General features: G+C 28.4%; 1 protein-coding gene across 1 annotated transcript in view; it reads right to left on the bottom strand.

Moving 5' to 3' along the window:
- Positions 1-12,682, bottom strand: part of LOC136090199 (uncharacterized) — a 97,767-nt gene extending 85,085 nt beyond the window's left edge. The window contains exons 1-3 of the mRNA XM_065816399.1: positions 12,595-12,682; positions 9,281-12,460; positions 2,063-2,497 (exon numbers count right to left, since the gene is read on the bottom strand). Coding sequence (XP_065672471.1) covers positions 2,063-2,497; positions 9,281-12,439 — 3,594 coding nt within the window. The 5' untranslated portion in view covers positions 12,440-12,460; positions 12,595-12,682. The remainder of the gene's footprint in view (positions 1-2,062; positions 2,498-9,280; positions 12,461-12,594) is intronic.
- Between the last annotated feature and the right edge of the window lie 2,595 nt (positions 12,683-15,277).

Here is a 15,277-nt window from a genome sequence, read left to right as displayed (position 1 = left end):
ATGTTATTATAAATTGAATCCAGATTTTATGAAGTTCTTAATAACTACTTTGGGGTGTCAAATAACATAGATTGTTATTTACAACTGATAAAGTTTAAGATTAAATTATATAGTTTAAAAAATATAACAAAATTTCAATTCATCCTGCATATTTTTTTCCATAGTGTATGACAGTATTGTGTGTAGTGTATAGTGTATGAGTCATAGAGTATGACTGTACTTTCTGCAAAATTATTGTCTTTAAAGTAATTAGCGTTTTCTAAATTGTTTTAAAAAAATTAAGAATTTAAATTTAAGATTAAGAAATTAAGAGAAAAATTAAGACTAATAGCCCATAAACCAAACCTTGAAGTACATTACAAGTTGTTTATCAAACATTAAATAATTCCATGTTAACTCTGTAAAGGGGTTTAACCAAGAAAACAAGACTCAGGCCTTCATATTTGATGCCATGCGTATCTCTTTTTTGTGGTGTACAAGGTAATTTTAGTCAACTTCTGAGGCCAAATCAAGAGCGATTGGTCTTATAGATATGCAACTTTAAGAGCTGTTTGCAGTTAATAACTGAGTTTTGTTGGAGTTAAAATTTACAAGCCACTGCGAGCCCTAATCTGTTACAGAAGTGAGATCAGATTAAATGTTGAGCCATCAGCAAAAAGAACTACTTTAGATATGAGGTTGTCAGGAAGATCATTAATGTAGATAAGAAACAAAACAGGAACAAGGATAGAAACTTGAGGTACCCCAGGAGTTACTAGAAACTTAGAACAGTGTTGGCCATTGAGGATGACTTTAATAAAGCAGTTAAAAAGAAACTGTTTGATAATCTCAAAAACTTTCCCAGATACACCATATGAAACAAGCTTATGGAGAAGACCAGCATGCCAAACTTTGTCAAAAGCTTTAGATATAAGAAGAACAATAGCCCTAGCCTCTCTGCCTCCATCTAATGCACGATTAATTCTTTCAATCACAGCAGTTATCAAGTCAGCCATCTGATCTGTTGATCGCCTGACAGCAAATTATTTGACTCAAGATGGAATGTGAGAAACTTGTTGATCAAAGACTTAAAGACCTTGCTAATACAGAAAGAAGACTGAAAATTGACAATTGACTGATAATTGGAGGGGTCAAAATGTTTTCTTGAGTTGTTGAAAATTGGAACAATAGATACCATTTTCCAGCAGGCAGGAAAAAAAGAATCAGTCAAACATATCTTTATGCTCTATATACATTAAAATCATATGCAGTACATATATGGCTTGAAATCGCATGTATTACATATATGGCTACGTCAATCACTAACGTGATGTAGTCATATATATATACATATATATATATATATATATATATATATATATATATATATATATATATATATATATATATATATATATATATTTATTTATTCTTTTTTGAAATATTGAAGAGCGCATTTTAAGAATTAAAGTGCAGAAAATATATTAGGATATTGTGTACTTGGCATGTGATATTGGCTTATTTATTTCATTTGGTGCTTGAGAAAAAGTTATAAAACTAAAAAATTCTTTAAAACATTTTTAAGTAACTAATATTTTTAATGCTAAATAACTCTTCAAACCCTACTCATCAAAATATGTAAACACATGTTTTGAGTTTTATAAATTCACAATTTTAATTTGAGTTAAAAAAAAATATTGTGAATAATTTGAAAACTTAAAAATACATAATTAAAATTAAAATTGAAATAAAATTCTTAACTTAGATTAAATTGTGGGACTTTTACAATAAGCATCAACATAGATTATCATCATTTAGGATTCTTTATAATAAGAATTTTAAGTATAATTTAAACATTGTTGCAAAATTTTGATGCATAAGAGAAAAGCACATAAATTTAATATCATAAATTTTATTTAACTCAACTTTGGTTTTTATGTTGTTGAAACTCACACTTAGCACACCTCAAAATAAAAGTTAAATATAATTTCAAAACCATTTTTAAAAACTTTTAAAATCCATATAATTATAATAAAATAAATAGATAATAAAATATATAAATTATAAATAAATAAAAACTTACAGAAACTGCTAGTGCAATACTTGATATTTTGACTCCGCTTTCATATGGTTCTGTAAATCCATGCTGCTTAATAAGAAACTCCATAAACTCGGGTAATGAAAATAAAACCTTTTCTCTTTCTCTTGGTTCATGTTTCCTGGATTTTAATCCTGTGCTAGAGTTTTCTGATAGTTCTTCATCTGCACATTGCTTTTTTTTGTAATCAATATGCATTTTCCATATAAGTCGAAAAACATCAGATGTTGTTATATGAGGAATGTCATTTTGATTTGGTGGGAATTTAAAATTATCATAAATCAATAGTTGTTTCTGCAGTGGACCAAGTTTGAGATCCAAAAAAGAACTTTTTGACTCCATTTTGCAAATCTCTTCATTAAGTTCAAATAATGTACAAATGTTTCGAAAAGTCATGAAAGATTGGATGAAAGCATTTATCTAAATGTTTTAAAAATTAAACTTTTTAATAGCATATAAACTTTTAATTTAGATATGCATCAAGTTGGTGACAATTCTAAATTGTTGGCAACAATTTCTACAATACTATTTTCTAGTACAGTTTATAACCAAGCCTTTTTATAGTTTACTTCAACTAAAATGTCAGGTAAGTATATTTGTCTTTTTTTTTTATATTATTGCAATTTTTTTTTTTTTTTAAATTTTGGAAAAAAAATTTTATTTCTGGTTATTAATCTATAATAATTTAAAAATAACTAATTAATAATAATATTAATAATTAGTATTTCTACTTATTAATCTATATAATAATATAAAGAACTTAATGCTGCTACTATGGCAACTTAATGCTGCTACTATGGCATCCACTAAAAAAAGAATAAGATGAGAAAGAATTGTATTACTTTTTTTTTTAATAAAAAAACATAAGAAATTTATATACAGAAATGTATATGTATATATAAGAAAATTTGTAAAAGTTTTAAAAGTTTTAACAAGTCTTTTTTGCTTAAATTATTTTGTTTTTGTAACTCAAAAAATTAGCATGATTTTAACAGAAAAAAATTTCTAGCAGGCAGAGAATTTGAACATAAATATTAATGTTCTAGATATTGATAGTTCAATGAAACAAATTAATGAAAGACAAAACTTCTGATATACAGCTAACACAAGGTAGGTCTGCTCTGGATGCAGGACACTGTAAAATCATCCTATGTCGCAATTTATGTTTAAAAATGGTTGAGCATGCTGCAGAGATATCTTTAATAGCACGCTCAACTGCTTGAGAGTGACAGGGTATACCAAAAGTGAAATTAAACTAACTGTGTTGAAGATTTTCATTCTCAATAGCTGCTACCAATGGTGCCTGTGAGAGGTCAGCTGTAGTACAGTCAATTATATCAATGTAAGTCAAAGGGTCAGCATTAAGCTTGATGCTCGACTTATCAAAAACACGTACACATATTACTTAATGAATTATTTTATCACAACCAAAATGTCAAGCAGAATCATCATCGTCACAAACACCAGAAAGAAGATTGCTTTTGGAATGGCAAAGTTTCTGTTGCTCTGGAAGTTTCCAAGCTCATGACACTGCTTCAGCAAGTAAAAAAAGTTCTTTGCACTATCAGCACAAAAAGGATGACTCTTGATGCCATGAAGAAGCGTAAACATTTACAATTAAAACATACAATTTTGTAAAGTGATAGGGAACAGATCTCTTTTTTTTTTTTTTTAAGATTATTCCCCTCCCCAAGACCCGAGGGGGGCTACTACAGTCAAGGAGGCTACTCATTTTTTTTTTTTTTTTTTTTTATTATTTATTTTTTTTAGTTGTTATTCGTGGTGCAACCCTCTCTCAACCCTTTAACTCCGAAACACGAACCTTCTAGAGCAAGGCCGCTGCGCGGAGAAACTAAGTTGAGCGCGGTACTTCCAGGGACGTGGTGGGAGTCGAACTCCGAACCTCTCGCTTACAAAGCGAGCGCTCTTACCACTACACCACTACCGCATTTTAACATATACAATTTCAAAATTCTGTTTTCATTTGTCAGCCAGCTATCATGACTTAAATTTCCTATTACTATGTTCTGTGAAGACTTAATTTTGTTAGTATCTGTATAAACTTGCTGCACTGCTAAGCACACTATAAGGAGATATATCTAATACTTAATAATAATTAGATCATTCTTAACCTTATAATTTTCCTTGACCACCTCTTCTAGCATAGCTTTAAACTTTGCAATTAGTAAATCCTTAGGATCAAAGTCTAGTGTACAAGTAACTGCACCACTAGAACTACTAGGACCTTTTGTACATCATCCATTAATAGCAGAATTGTATTTCTGATATGGTAGTTCATTAGCATGAAACAGCCACTACAGTGGTCTTGCAATGCCATCCTTTAATTTTCAAATCACACAGTTTCTTTGGCCTGTATAGTTTACTGTGCTGTCACAAGCAACTAATTGTAGCGTACTTGCTGAATTTGTATTTGCAATTACTGATAATATTTCATTTGCAACATCAGCTACTTTACTAGTTTCTGGCACTACATGACTAATGTAGTTTTTGATTCGAAATGATACAATAACATAATGTTCTTCCTTTATGCTCCTGCATACACCAGACCTCTCAACAAAGTTTATGTCTTATTTCCCATCTAATCCAATAAAAATAATTTTTGCATCTCAGCAGCATGCTTAGAAACTTGTTTTTGCTGCTGAAGACTTTTAGAGCATCTATGCTATGCAGGATCTACTGCATATTCTGCTGACAAAAGCTTCATATCTTTTAGCACTGTATTTACTACAAGACAAGCATTTCTGTTACTAATCTTGCATCTGTCTAAAGCTTTGCACAGTACTGGATATTCAGTGTTTTACAGGAAGACGTCCAATCGCATGCAATTATATGACCACACAAAAAATACTTTGTTTGACCATGGCTTTTAACATGTTTTCAAAATTTGAAAATGCACTTAAAAAAGAATTTCCTTAAAAAAAAGAAAAAAATCTTAACGAAAGAGAAAATTAAAAAAAAACTTTGAGGATTATAACTTATAATGCCCTGAATGTCAGATGGAACACATTGACAGATTGTCTGACAAAACTGGCCTATCCTATTAAAAATTTGTGAAGAAAACAGAGCAATAATTGATAAGAATATTACAAATATTGTAAATAATCTTGGTGCAAAGGGAAGAAGAGCTGTTTGTTTGTTTTTTTCAATTATTCACCTCCCTAAAACCGAGAAGACCACTACAGTTGAGGAGACTATTTTTGTGGTTTTGTCTCTCAACTCTATAACTCCGAAACATGAACCTCGACAAACAAGGCTGCTATGCAGAGAAACAAGTTAAGTTATTGTTAGAAAGGCTTTAATCAATTTCTATTGCATTAGATCTGATGCAAAGGGACAGTTGTACTATAAGTAAAATTTACTGATATAAAAAAAAATTCTAAAAAGCCAAATACTAAGAGATAAATAAGAAGAGAATTAACAAAAGAATACATAATAAGAATAAATTTCCTTTTGAGATTATTTAAACAGAAAGCATTGAAATTAATTAACTTAATTGATTGAGTCTTTTACAATTTGAAAATAATCAGAGTTAAAAAAGATTTTAAAATATTTTAAAATAATTTAAATATGATTTAATAATATAGTTTAACTTAAACAGTATTATTTTTTCAACTAAATATTAAATTAAAAATTCATATTTAAAAAATATACAAAAATTCAAAAAAACCCAATTTAAAACATCAAAATTGCTTTTTTTTTTCTTTTAATAATTCTGATTTTTATAAAACTGACCTTAAAACATGCATTTTAAATTCTATAAAAACTTATATTGCAAAATAGAATGAATAGAATATATATATATATATATGTGTGTGTGTGTGTGTGTGTGTGTGTGTGTGTGTGTGTGTGTGTGTGTGTGTGTGTGTGTGTGTGTGTGCAGCCATGGTTAGAGCGCTTGCTATAGAAGCAGGAGATTGAGGATCAAAAAGAGCTCTGGACATATTTTCGCGTCACGGTAAGGAAGGAGGCATGAACTTCCTGGTTTAATGCACTTCCGCGGTGCTCTGTGACAAGACCATAAGGTCTTCTTGGAGCACCTAAATTCAAAAAAAAAATATATGTATATATATATATATATATATATATATATATATAGTGCTCAAAGTGAGGTGGGATGCCATTCCTTTACTTTTTAAAGTTTAAAAACCATTTCCTTACTTTTGGCGGGATCTTACTGGTACCTAATAGAATTATAAAAATCTTCTTTAGATTTTTTTCTACTAATAAAAATGTAAAAACCATTGTTTAGCAAAATTGCAGTTTTGAGCAAATGAAGTAACGTTTCAGCTATTATTAGTGTCATACTTTAAAAATTGCATAAACATAAAGTTCAACTAAAAAATTCAAAATTACAAAATGATGTGTCTTTTCTTTTGTATTTCAAAACAAAAGTTACTAATTAAAGCAAAAATAAAAGACTTTTTTTGGCATTCTTTTTTTATTATGAATATATATATATTTTTTTTTTGAGGAGTGAAATATAGGATGCATTAGTTTTACTTGATCATTTCAAGTAGAAAATGGTTTGGGCATGGTTTGTATTTTACAATTGGATCATGCATGTGCTGATATTACCCATCATATTTCTAGTGAAACCCATACAAAGCTTGTGAACTCTATAACAATAGTAAAATTTATGATAGATAAACCTACAATGATTTGCAAAAAATCTGCATTGTCAATATGCTTGTGAGTGAACATTCCAGAAACAAATATCGTTTAAAAGTATATTTTTTGACCTCACTGAATTAATAAACACAGAAGCCTCTCCTATAGCAAACTTTTTTATAAGTGCTTTACATTGCCTAGGTTTTGACAATAATTTTTTATTATGTAATTTCCCTTTTGCTCTATATCTCTTTGACTTGTGATGGTGCTTATGACATGTTTCGCAAAAAAAAGCATGTGAAAAGGTTTTGAATCAGTTTCCTAATTTAATTTTATGGGATTATAGTAATCATTGTTTAGTTTTTCTCTAGTTCAGTGAATGATATTGTGTGAAGTACAATTTATCCCATGAAAAAGTTTTTTGAAAAATTGTATTTCGTTAAGAGTGCATCTCCTAAAAACAAAAAAGAACAGGAAATTGTTTCAATGGCTTTAAGTGTAAAATTAAACTCTATTGAACAAATTCTAGGTACCAGATGGGTGTTATCTAGCACTCGATCTATAATGGCTGTTTAGAATAACTATGCAGCAACACTTTAATGAATCTTCATTGGATCTAAAACATACTGGAGGAGAGCTTAATACTTAATACGAGAGCTTAACGCAGCCCTTAAAAAGAAATTGTGTGACATAAATATAATAATGCTAGATGCTTTAATAAAACTAGAACATCTTTCAAAAAAGTTACAAGATAGACAAATTTCTTTACCTGAAACACATCAGTTATTTGCCTTTAAATACCATGTATTTAAATCAATGAGAAATAATTCCTGCAAATATTATTTGAAAACACAGCTTGCAGCACAAAAAATTGAATTTAAAGGCGTTAAATTAAAGATACATAATATAGAAAAAAATTAATCAAACAGAAGTTTTTAGTAAACTAAGTGAAAATCTTGATTCTAAAATGTTTACAACGAGTGTTGCACATAAATTGTTACAGGACAAATATCCAAACAAATAAAAATATGACAGTTTGATAAAAAATTTGCTAATTTTTGATAAAACAAAATGGTTTGTGGAACAAAATCCATGCCTTAGAAACAGTAACAGACAGTTACCTAAAACTTTCAATATTTGTGAAAGTACAGTAGTCCATGGATTTTGTGTGTATTTTGCTACTAGTAACTGTAATAAAATTCCTAATGATCTTCAACCTCTGAGCAATGCTATAAATACCTTTATTGTTTCTACAGCTGAATGTGAGTGTTCTTTATTGACTATAAATATAATTTTGCCTTCTTGGCAAAACTAATTTTGAAAGATATTTTGACAAAAAAAAAATTGTTTAACTTAAATAATAATTTTAGAACCCATAATTAAAAATTTAAATTAATTGTATTAACATACTAAAAATATTGTTTTTTGATTTTTAGTGACTCTTGATTTTAAATTTGACTTTTTATCTAACAGTGATATTCTCTTAAAAATATAACTGCACTTCCTCCCTGCACCCTCTCCCCTCACCAACCAACCTTGTTATTATTTTTACTATAGACATTTATAATCCCTATTTAAGGAAACAAGAAATTATAAACATAACTCATTTTTTAACAATTTTTTTACAATTTCTGCAACCTTATATTTCATACAGGGGCTATTCTAGACCATTTTCGACAGCGTCAACCATATATGGGCGCCACCCAAATTAAAAATTATGGACCATTTTCTTTATTTTTACATTTTTCAGGGCAAATATTATTTTTTTGTGGAAAAACTCCTATATTCGGCAATATTTCAGCTAAATTTCTCCAGGACAGAAGTAACGGCCATCCAATTTTTTTCCTAGAACAACCCCTGATACATTATATTCATATATATATAATGTTAGTGTATTCAACAAATAGAATGGTTAATGTTCTTAAAGAGCAGAGCAATAATAAATTTAAGAATAATAATAATAATATAATTTATATATTAATATGTATATATATACATATATATGTATATATATATAATTTATATATAATATGTATATATATGTATATATATAATTAATATGTATATATAAACTATTTTTATTCTAAAATAAAAATAGTTTTAAGTAAAATAAATATAGCCATCATAAGAATAAATAAATAAAATAATAATATTTTCTTTTGGTTACTCTTAGATACTTAATAGACGAGAGGGGACATTTATTAATTGTTGGTTATTTTCCCCACCCACCCCAAACATATTGTGACACACCTGTTTATAAATTTTGATTATTATGATTATTATGATTATTTGATTATTATGATTATTAGATAATAATCAGAAACATTTAGTTGCTAAATTAATAATTTCAACTTTCTATTTTTTAATGTACTTAAATTTTTAGTTTACTTTGCAATTCTTGCCAATCAAATCTGATAGGCCAGAATTGATATAAAGAGATCAAAACATCATTTTTTCTAAAAGTAGACAATTGATTGTTGATCAGCAGTTATTTTCAGCACTGATCTTATATTAAGTGACATACTTATTTCCTTTGATGAAAAAAAAAATCACAAGTCAAAAAATTAATTTTACCTTTCCTTGTAGTCTAATAATATCATTTATAGCGGGAATATCAGTTTCTTGTCTTATTTTTTTGCTTTCAGATGGACATAAATCTGAAACACAGGAAACGTTATAAAAAACACAAAGTTCTTTCACAATTTCAGCAACTTTGACAACGTCATTTCTTCTGCAAATCTTATTTTGAATTTGTGAGACCTTTTGATTGATTTCATCTAAAGTTGGTCTTTCTCTACCAGACAAAGCTCTGCAATGTGGTACACCAAAAGAGAGCATGGAATGAAAGCACCCATTCCTATCACCAACTCGATAAACATCTACATCTCTTGTAACATTTCCTAGCAAAGTAAACTCTGTTAGCACTGGATAATTATAAGGAAGATCCAGTTTTTCAAGTAAGCCTATCAACTCATTCATTAAGGTTATATACAGAAAACTAACATCCTTAGTTTTTATAACTTCAACAGTTAATGTACTTGCTTTTTTAGATAACTTTAAAAAATCACCACAAAATTGTTGAATAAAGAGCTCTGAGAGCTGTATATCAGAATTTACTTTTAAAACATAGTACTTTAAAACATTATCCTTAAAAAAATTTTCTACAAACATTTCTTTAAAAAATAATTTTAACTCTTCAACTTTTAATTTTTTTCCTTTGTGAAAGTAAAATAAAGCAGCAATTCGCACTTTACAGTAGGCTATATGTACTTTTTGAAAACTGTTACACAGCCTAGAAGAGTCAGAATGAAGAAGTGTATTTGTACCCTGTTTAGTAGATTCACATTTGCTAAGATCCATTTCAGAAGATTTATTTTTGCTTATATTCTGTTCTGAAGACATATTAATTTGTTTATTCTTTTTAATCAAATCATTACCATTTGATAAATTGACTGACTTAGGGGAAGATACAGCAGAAGTTTCACAATTGGCAGATATTACACAACTGGAAGTTGTGCGAGACTTTAAGGAAGAAGTTGTTAAAGTTTCAAATTTACAAGTAGAAGTTAAACAATTGTTTGATACAGATGTAACATACATTATATTTGCTTCAGAAATACTGCCTAAAGTTGCAGAAGTCACAGTGTTAGTTGCACTTAATGATGGAAAATCAATTTTTGAAAACATATCAGTTTTTTTGACCGTGTATCCAACAGACGTATTTGCATCTTTAAATAACTCTAATCTTTGCCTTTCCAATAAAACTTCCATTAAACTTGACATGTCATTTTTATCACTACTTTGTATGTTAGAAGTTATGGTTGAATTATTGACAGAAGGTAAACATGTCATAGAATTATGGGAACCTAATGATTCCGAAACAGATTCTGATTTTTTTCCCTTTTTTGATAAATTGCCAGATATATGAATCTCATTTCCAATAACATTCGCATCATTACCCAATATATTTATAACAAGCTCTTGAAAAGATTGCTTCTCATTTGTATTTGTAAGTTTTTTCCATGAATCATTTAGTGATTCGCACCATCTGATACTATATTCATTGTTAATCATTGAAAACTTTAAATTACATCCATTTTCTTCAAAAATCTGCAAAAGACGCTTTTTTAAGTCTTCAATAGTTATTATACTGCAACGCCTATTATTATTATGCTTGCTTGTGTTTTCTTCAGAAGTTTCATCTGGTTTAATTGAATTACTTTTAACATTATCATTTTCAACGCTTTTTATGCTAATATTGGATGGTGAAAAAGTGTCAGGTTTGCTTGCAGAAGAATAATTATCATTAAATGCTTTAGCAGATTTTTCTGAAGAAATCATACAGGTGTTAGAATTACTAATGTTAGCCAAAGAAGTAGCAGAGTTAGAAAAACTCAATGATTCTAAAACTGAATCTGACGTTATTTTCTTTTTTGATAAACTGTTGGATATATGAACCTCATTTCCAATAACATTTGCATCATTACCCAATATATTTATAACAAGCTTTTGAAAACTTTGCTTTTTATTTGTATTTCCGAGTTTTTTCCATGAATCGTTTAGTGATTCGCGCCATCTGATACTATATTCATTGTTAATCATTGAGAGCTTTAAATTACATCCATTTTCTTCAAAAATCTGCAAAAGACGCTTTTTTAAGTCTCCAATAGTTATTATACTGCAACGCCTATTATCGTTATGCTTGCTTGTGTTTTCAGAAGTTTCATCTGGTCTAATTGAATTATTTTTGATATTATCACTTTGAATACTTTTTATGATAATATTGGATGGTGTTAAAATATCAGATTTATTTGCAGAAGAAAAATTAACTTCAAATGTTTCAGCAGATTTTTTCGAAGAAATCATACAATTCTTAGAATTACTGTTAGTCAAAAGAGTAGCAGAGTTAGAAAAACTCAATGATTCTAAAACAGTTTCTGACTTTATTATCTTTTTTGATGAACTGTTGGATATTTGAACTTCATTCCCAACAATTTTTGCATCACTACCCAATATACTTATAACAAGGTTTTGAAAATTTTGCTTTTCTTTTGTATTTGTAAGTTTTCTCCATGAATCGGTTAGTGATTCATGCCATCTGAATATATATTCATCATTAATTATTGAGAACTTTAATTTACATCCATATTCTTCAAAGATCTCTAAAAGACGCTTTTTTATGTCTCCAATATTTATTATAGTGCAACGTCTATGTTCATTTTTACTATGTTTGCTTATGTTTTTTACAGAAATTTCATCTGGTTTAATTGAATTATTTTTGATATTATCATTTTCAATACTTTTTATGCTAATATTGGATGATGTAAGTATGTCAGGTTTACTTGCAGAAGAAAAATTATCTTTTAATGTTTTGGCAGATTTTTCTGAAGAAATCATAAAATTGTTAGAACTACTATTAGTCAAAGAAGTAGCAGAGTTAGTAAAATTTAATAATTCTAAAACAGATTCTGATGTTTCTCCCATTTTTAATAAATTCTTGGATATTTGAACCATATTGCCAATAATCTCTGCATCTTTACCCAATATAGTAACAACAAGCTTTTGAAAATTTTGCTTTTCTTTTGTACCTGTAATTTTTTTCCAAGTATCGTTTAGTGATTCATGCCATCTGAAACTATATTCATCGTTAATTCTTGAGAACTTTAAACTACTTCCATTTTCTTCAAAGATCTTCAAAAGACGCTTTTTCAAGTCTTCAAGAGTTTTGATCATACTGTATTTAAATCCAAATAACTAAAATCCAATTATTACGAATTTTTAAAATGTATATTTTAGAATTTTAATTGATATTTAAAATAATTTACATTATTTTATTTAAACTGAAAAAAGCATTAAAACCGGGTAATAATAAAATAATAATTAAATACCTTCTCTACTTTTGTACTTCTTTTATTATTAAATTCCTTTTTTGTTTGTATATCTTTCTAAATGAAATTGAATCCGAATCAAATACATTTAAAAATATAATTATGAACCATAAACTTTAACTATATTACAGCCATTTTTTGAATTAACGTTTCAAGTTTCTGGGAAAATAATGCCACATTTTCCCAGAACAAGAGTTACAGCGTTATTTCCGAGAAGCTAACTCCTGAATAGTTCCGGTGACCCGAAATAGATTAACTCCCCAAAAAGTTAACTCCCGGTTAAAACATTCTAACTCCCCGGTTAATCTATTTCGAAATAAATTAACCCCGGGAGTTAAATTATTTTAAAATATAGCGAAATGGATTAACCGGGGGCTTAAGTATTTCTAACCCCCACTGAAATAAATTAACCCCCTATAATACGCGTTTTAATGTAATGTCAGGGTTGACTCAAGGTTCTATCCTTGGCCCTCTAATTTTTCTTATAGTTTTCAATAATGATCTCTCAGAAATTTTCACATCTAAGGTGGCATTATTTTCTGATGATACCTGATAATTTCTGATGATATCTGATTATTAGAAGTCAACAATCTGATTGCTTGGATGGGGCATTTGAGCTTTTGATTTCACTCCTGGCATGGAAAGGCGCTCTCATTGGTTGGTTATCTTTAACTCAGATAAAACTTAATTATTTTCAGCTAATCGTTACTAATAATCTGGATTATTTTTCATCTATGAATGGTAAAGATCAGTCATCTAGATTGCATCTTCTAGGATTATCTCTTACTTCTGATCTTTCCTAGAAACCACATCAAATCCATTACAAAATTAGCTCAGGTGGCATCTCTTTATCATGCTTCAGATATACTACTCCGGATTCTATCCTTTATCTCTATAAATTTGTATGGAATACTGTTGTCATATCTGTTGAGGATCTTCCAATGATACTCTTTAATGATGCCTACAAATATTACAATAGTAATTGCTCTAAAGCAAGTAGAAGATAAATTTTAGTAGATGGCACCAGAGCTAGAGTCTCTGGTGCCATCTACTAAAATTTATTCTCGTGTTTCTTGTCATTCAATTAAGTCTCGTCCTTATACTGTGTCTGTTCCTAAGTGCTCTAAATCTTTTGAATGTTCTGTTAATTGTTATCATGCTCTATAGCCTTCATCTTCAGTCTTGTTTAAAACAAAAAAAAATCATTATTTATGTTTAAATATTTATTACTATTATAATTAGAAACTTTGGTTAAAAACCTTTGAGGGTTTAGAGATTTTTATTGTTTTTAATGTTTGTTTTTTATAATTTTTTTTTTAATTTATTTAGTTCTGCTATTCGACTAATTTGTTAAAGTTTCCTTACTGTAAAAATATGATTTCAATTTAGTAAATTTTGATGATTTCAAATTTACTTTATTATTCATGAGCCAACAGTTTAGGAAAAGAGCTCAAATTCAACACAAGGTAATACTTTTGTTTTTTGGAAACGTTAAAAAACTAGTTAATGCTATTTGTCACGTTACAGCTATTCATATTAGGCCGGGTCAATAAAAACAAGCAATTGCTCTTTTTACTCAATGGTTGGTCAGCTTTACTTGAATAAAAACTTCAGCACTTTTCTTCATATTTTTATTCACGTAAAGTTAAGCAATTTACATTACTTTAATAGCTGTACTTTTGACTTCTATTACACGATTTGTACTTTAGATATCTGCTTTATATTGCAACATAATGACTGTACTCTTGGCTTTTAATATATTTTTCGTATTTTTAATAACTGCACTTTTGACTTTTATTATGATTTGTATTATTAATAGCTGTACTTTTGATTTCTAATATTTGATTTGGATTTTTGATGGCTGTACCTTTGGCTTCTATTATATGGTTTTTATTTTTAATAGCTGTATTTTTGACTTCTATTACAGTATTTGTGCTTTTGATGGCTGTACTTTTGGCTTCTATTATATGATTTGTTTTTTTAATAGCTGTACTTTTGTCTTTTATTACATGATTTGCACTTTTGATAGTGTATTTTTAACTATCGCATATTTCGCTCTTTTGATAGCTGTACTTTAATAGATGTACTTTTGACATCTATTACATGATTTGTACTTTAGATATCTGCTTTATATTGCAACATATAAAATAGCGAAAATTTATGTCTTTCAGTAGCAAAATAGAACTTGTCGAAAGTTTAACTCACACTATACGTTTGATTGTACCGATGATATACGAGAGAATTTTTTTTTTAATCTTTAACAATTTTGCTTAAGTTTTTATTCATGTAAGGCTGAGCAATTACTGAGTAAAAACAATTGCTCATATTTATTCACCCGGCCTATTAAAAATAATGATTATTGTTATACTCATAGTAAGTGATTTGGTTTTTTTTTTTTTTGAAGCCTAAGTTGCAGAGTTAGGTTACTAGTTTTTTTTTAACTAAGATTAAAAAAAAATTCTCTCGTATATCAACAGCACAATCAAACGTATAGTGTGAGTTAAACCTTCGACATGTTCTATTTTGCTACTGAAAGACATAACTTTTCGCTATTTTATATGTTGCAATATAAAGCAGATATCTAAAGTACAAATCATGTAATAGATGTCAAAAGTACATCTATTAAAGTACAGCTATAAAATAGCGAAAAAAAGAATTTTTTTTTAAAATGTAAAAAAATACA

Source organism: Hydra vulgaris, chromosome 13 (assembly GCF_038396675.1).
Source record: "Hydra vulgaris chromosome 13, alternate assembly HydraT2T_AEP".
NCBI classification, from domain to species: Eukaryota; Metazoa; Cnidaria; class Hydrozoa; order Anthoathecata; family Hydridae; genus Hydra; species Hydra vulgaris.
The sequence above is the reverse complement of the archived record's forward strand: the minus strand, read 5'-3'. Positions and strand labels throughout refer to the sequence as shown.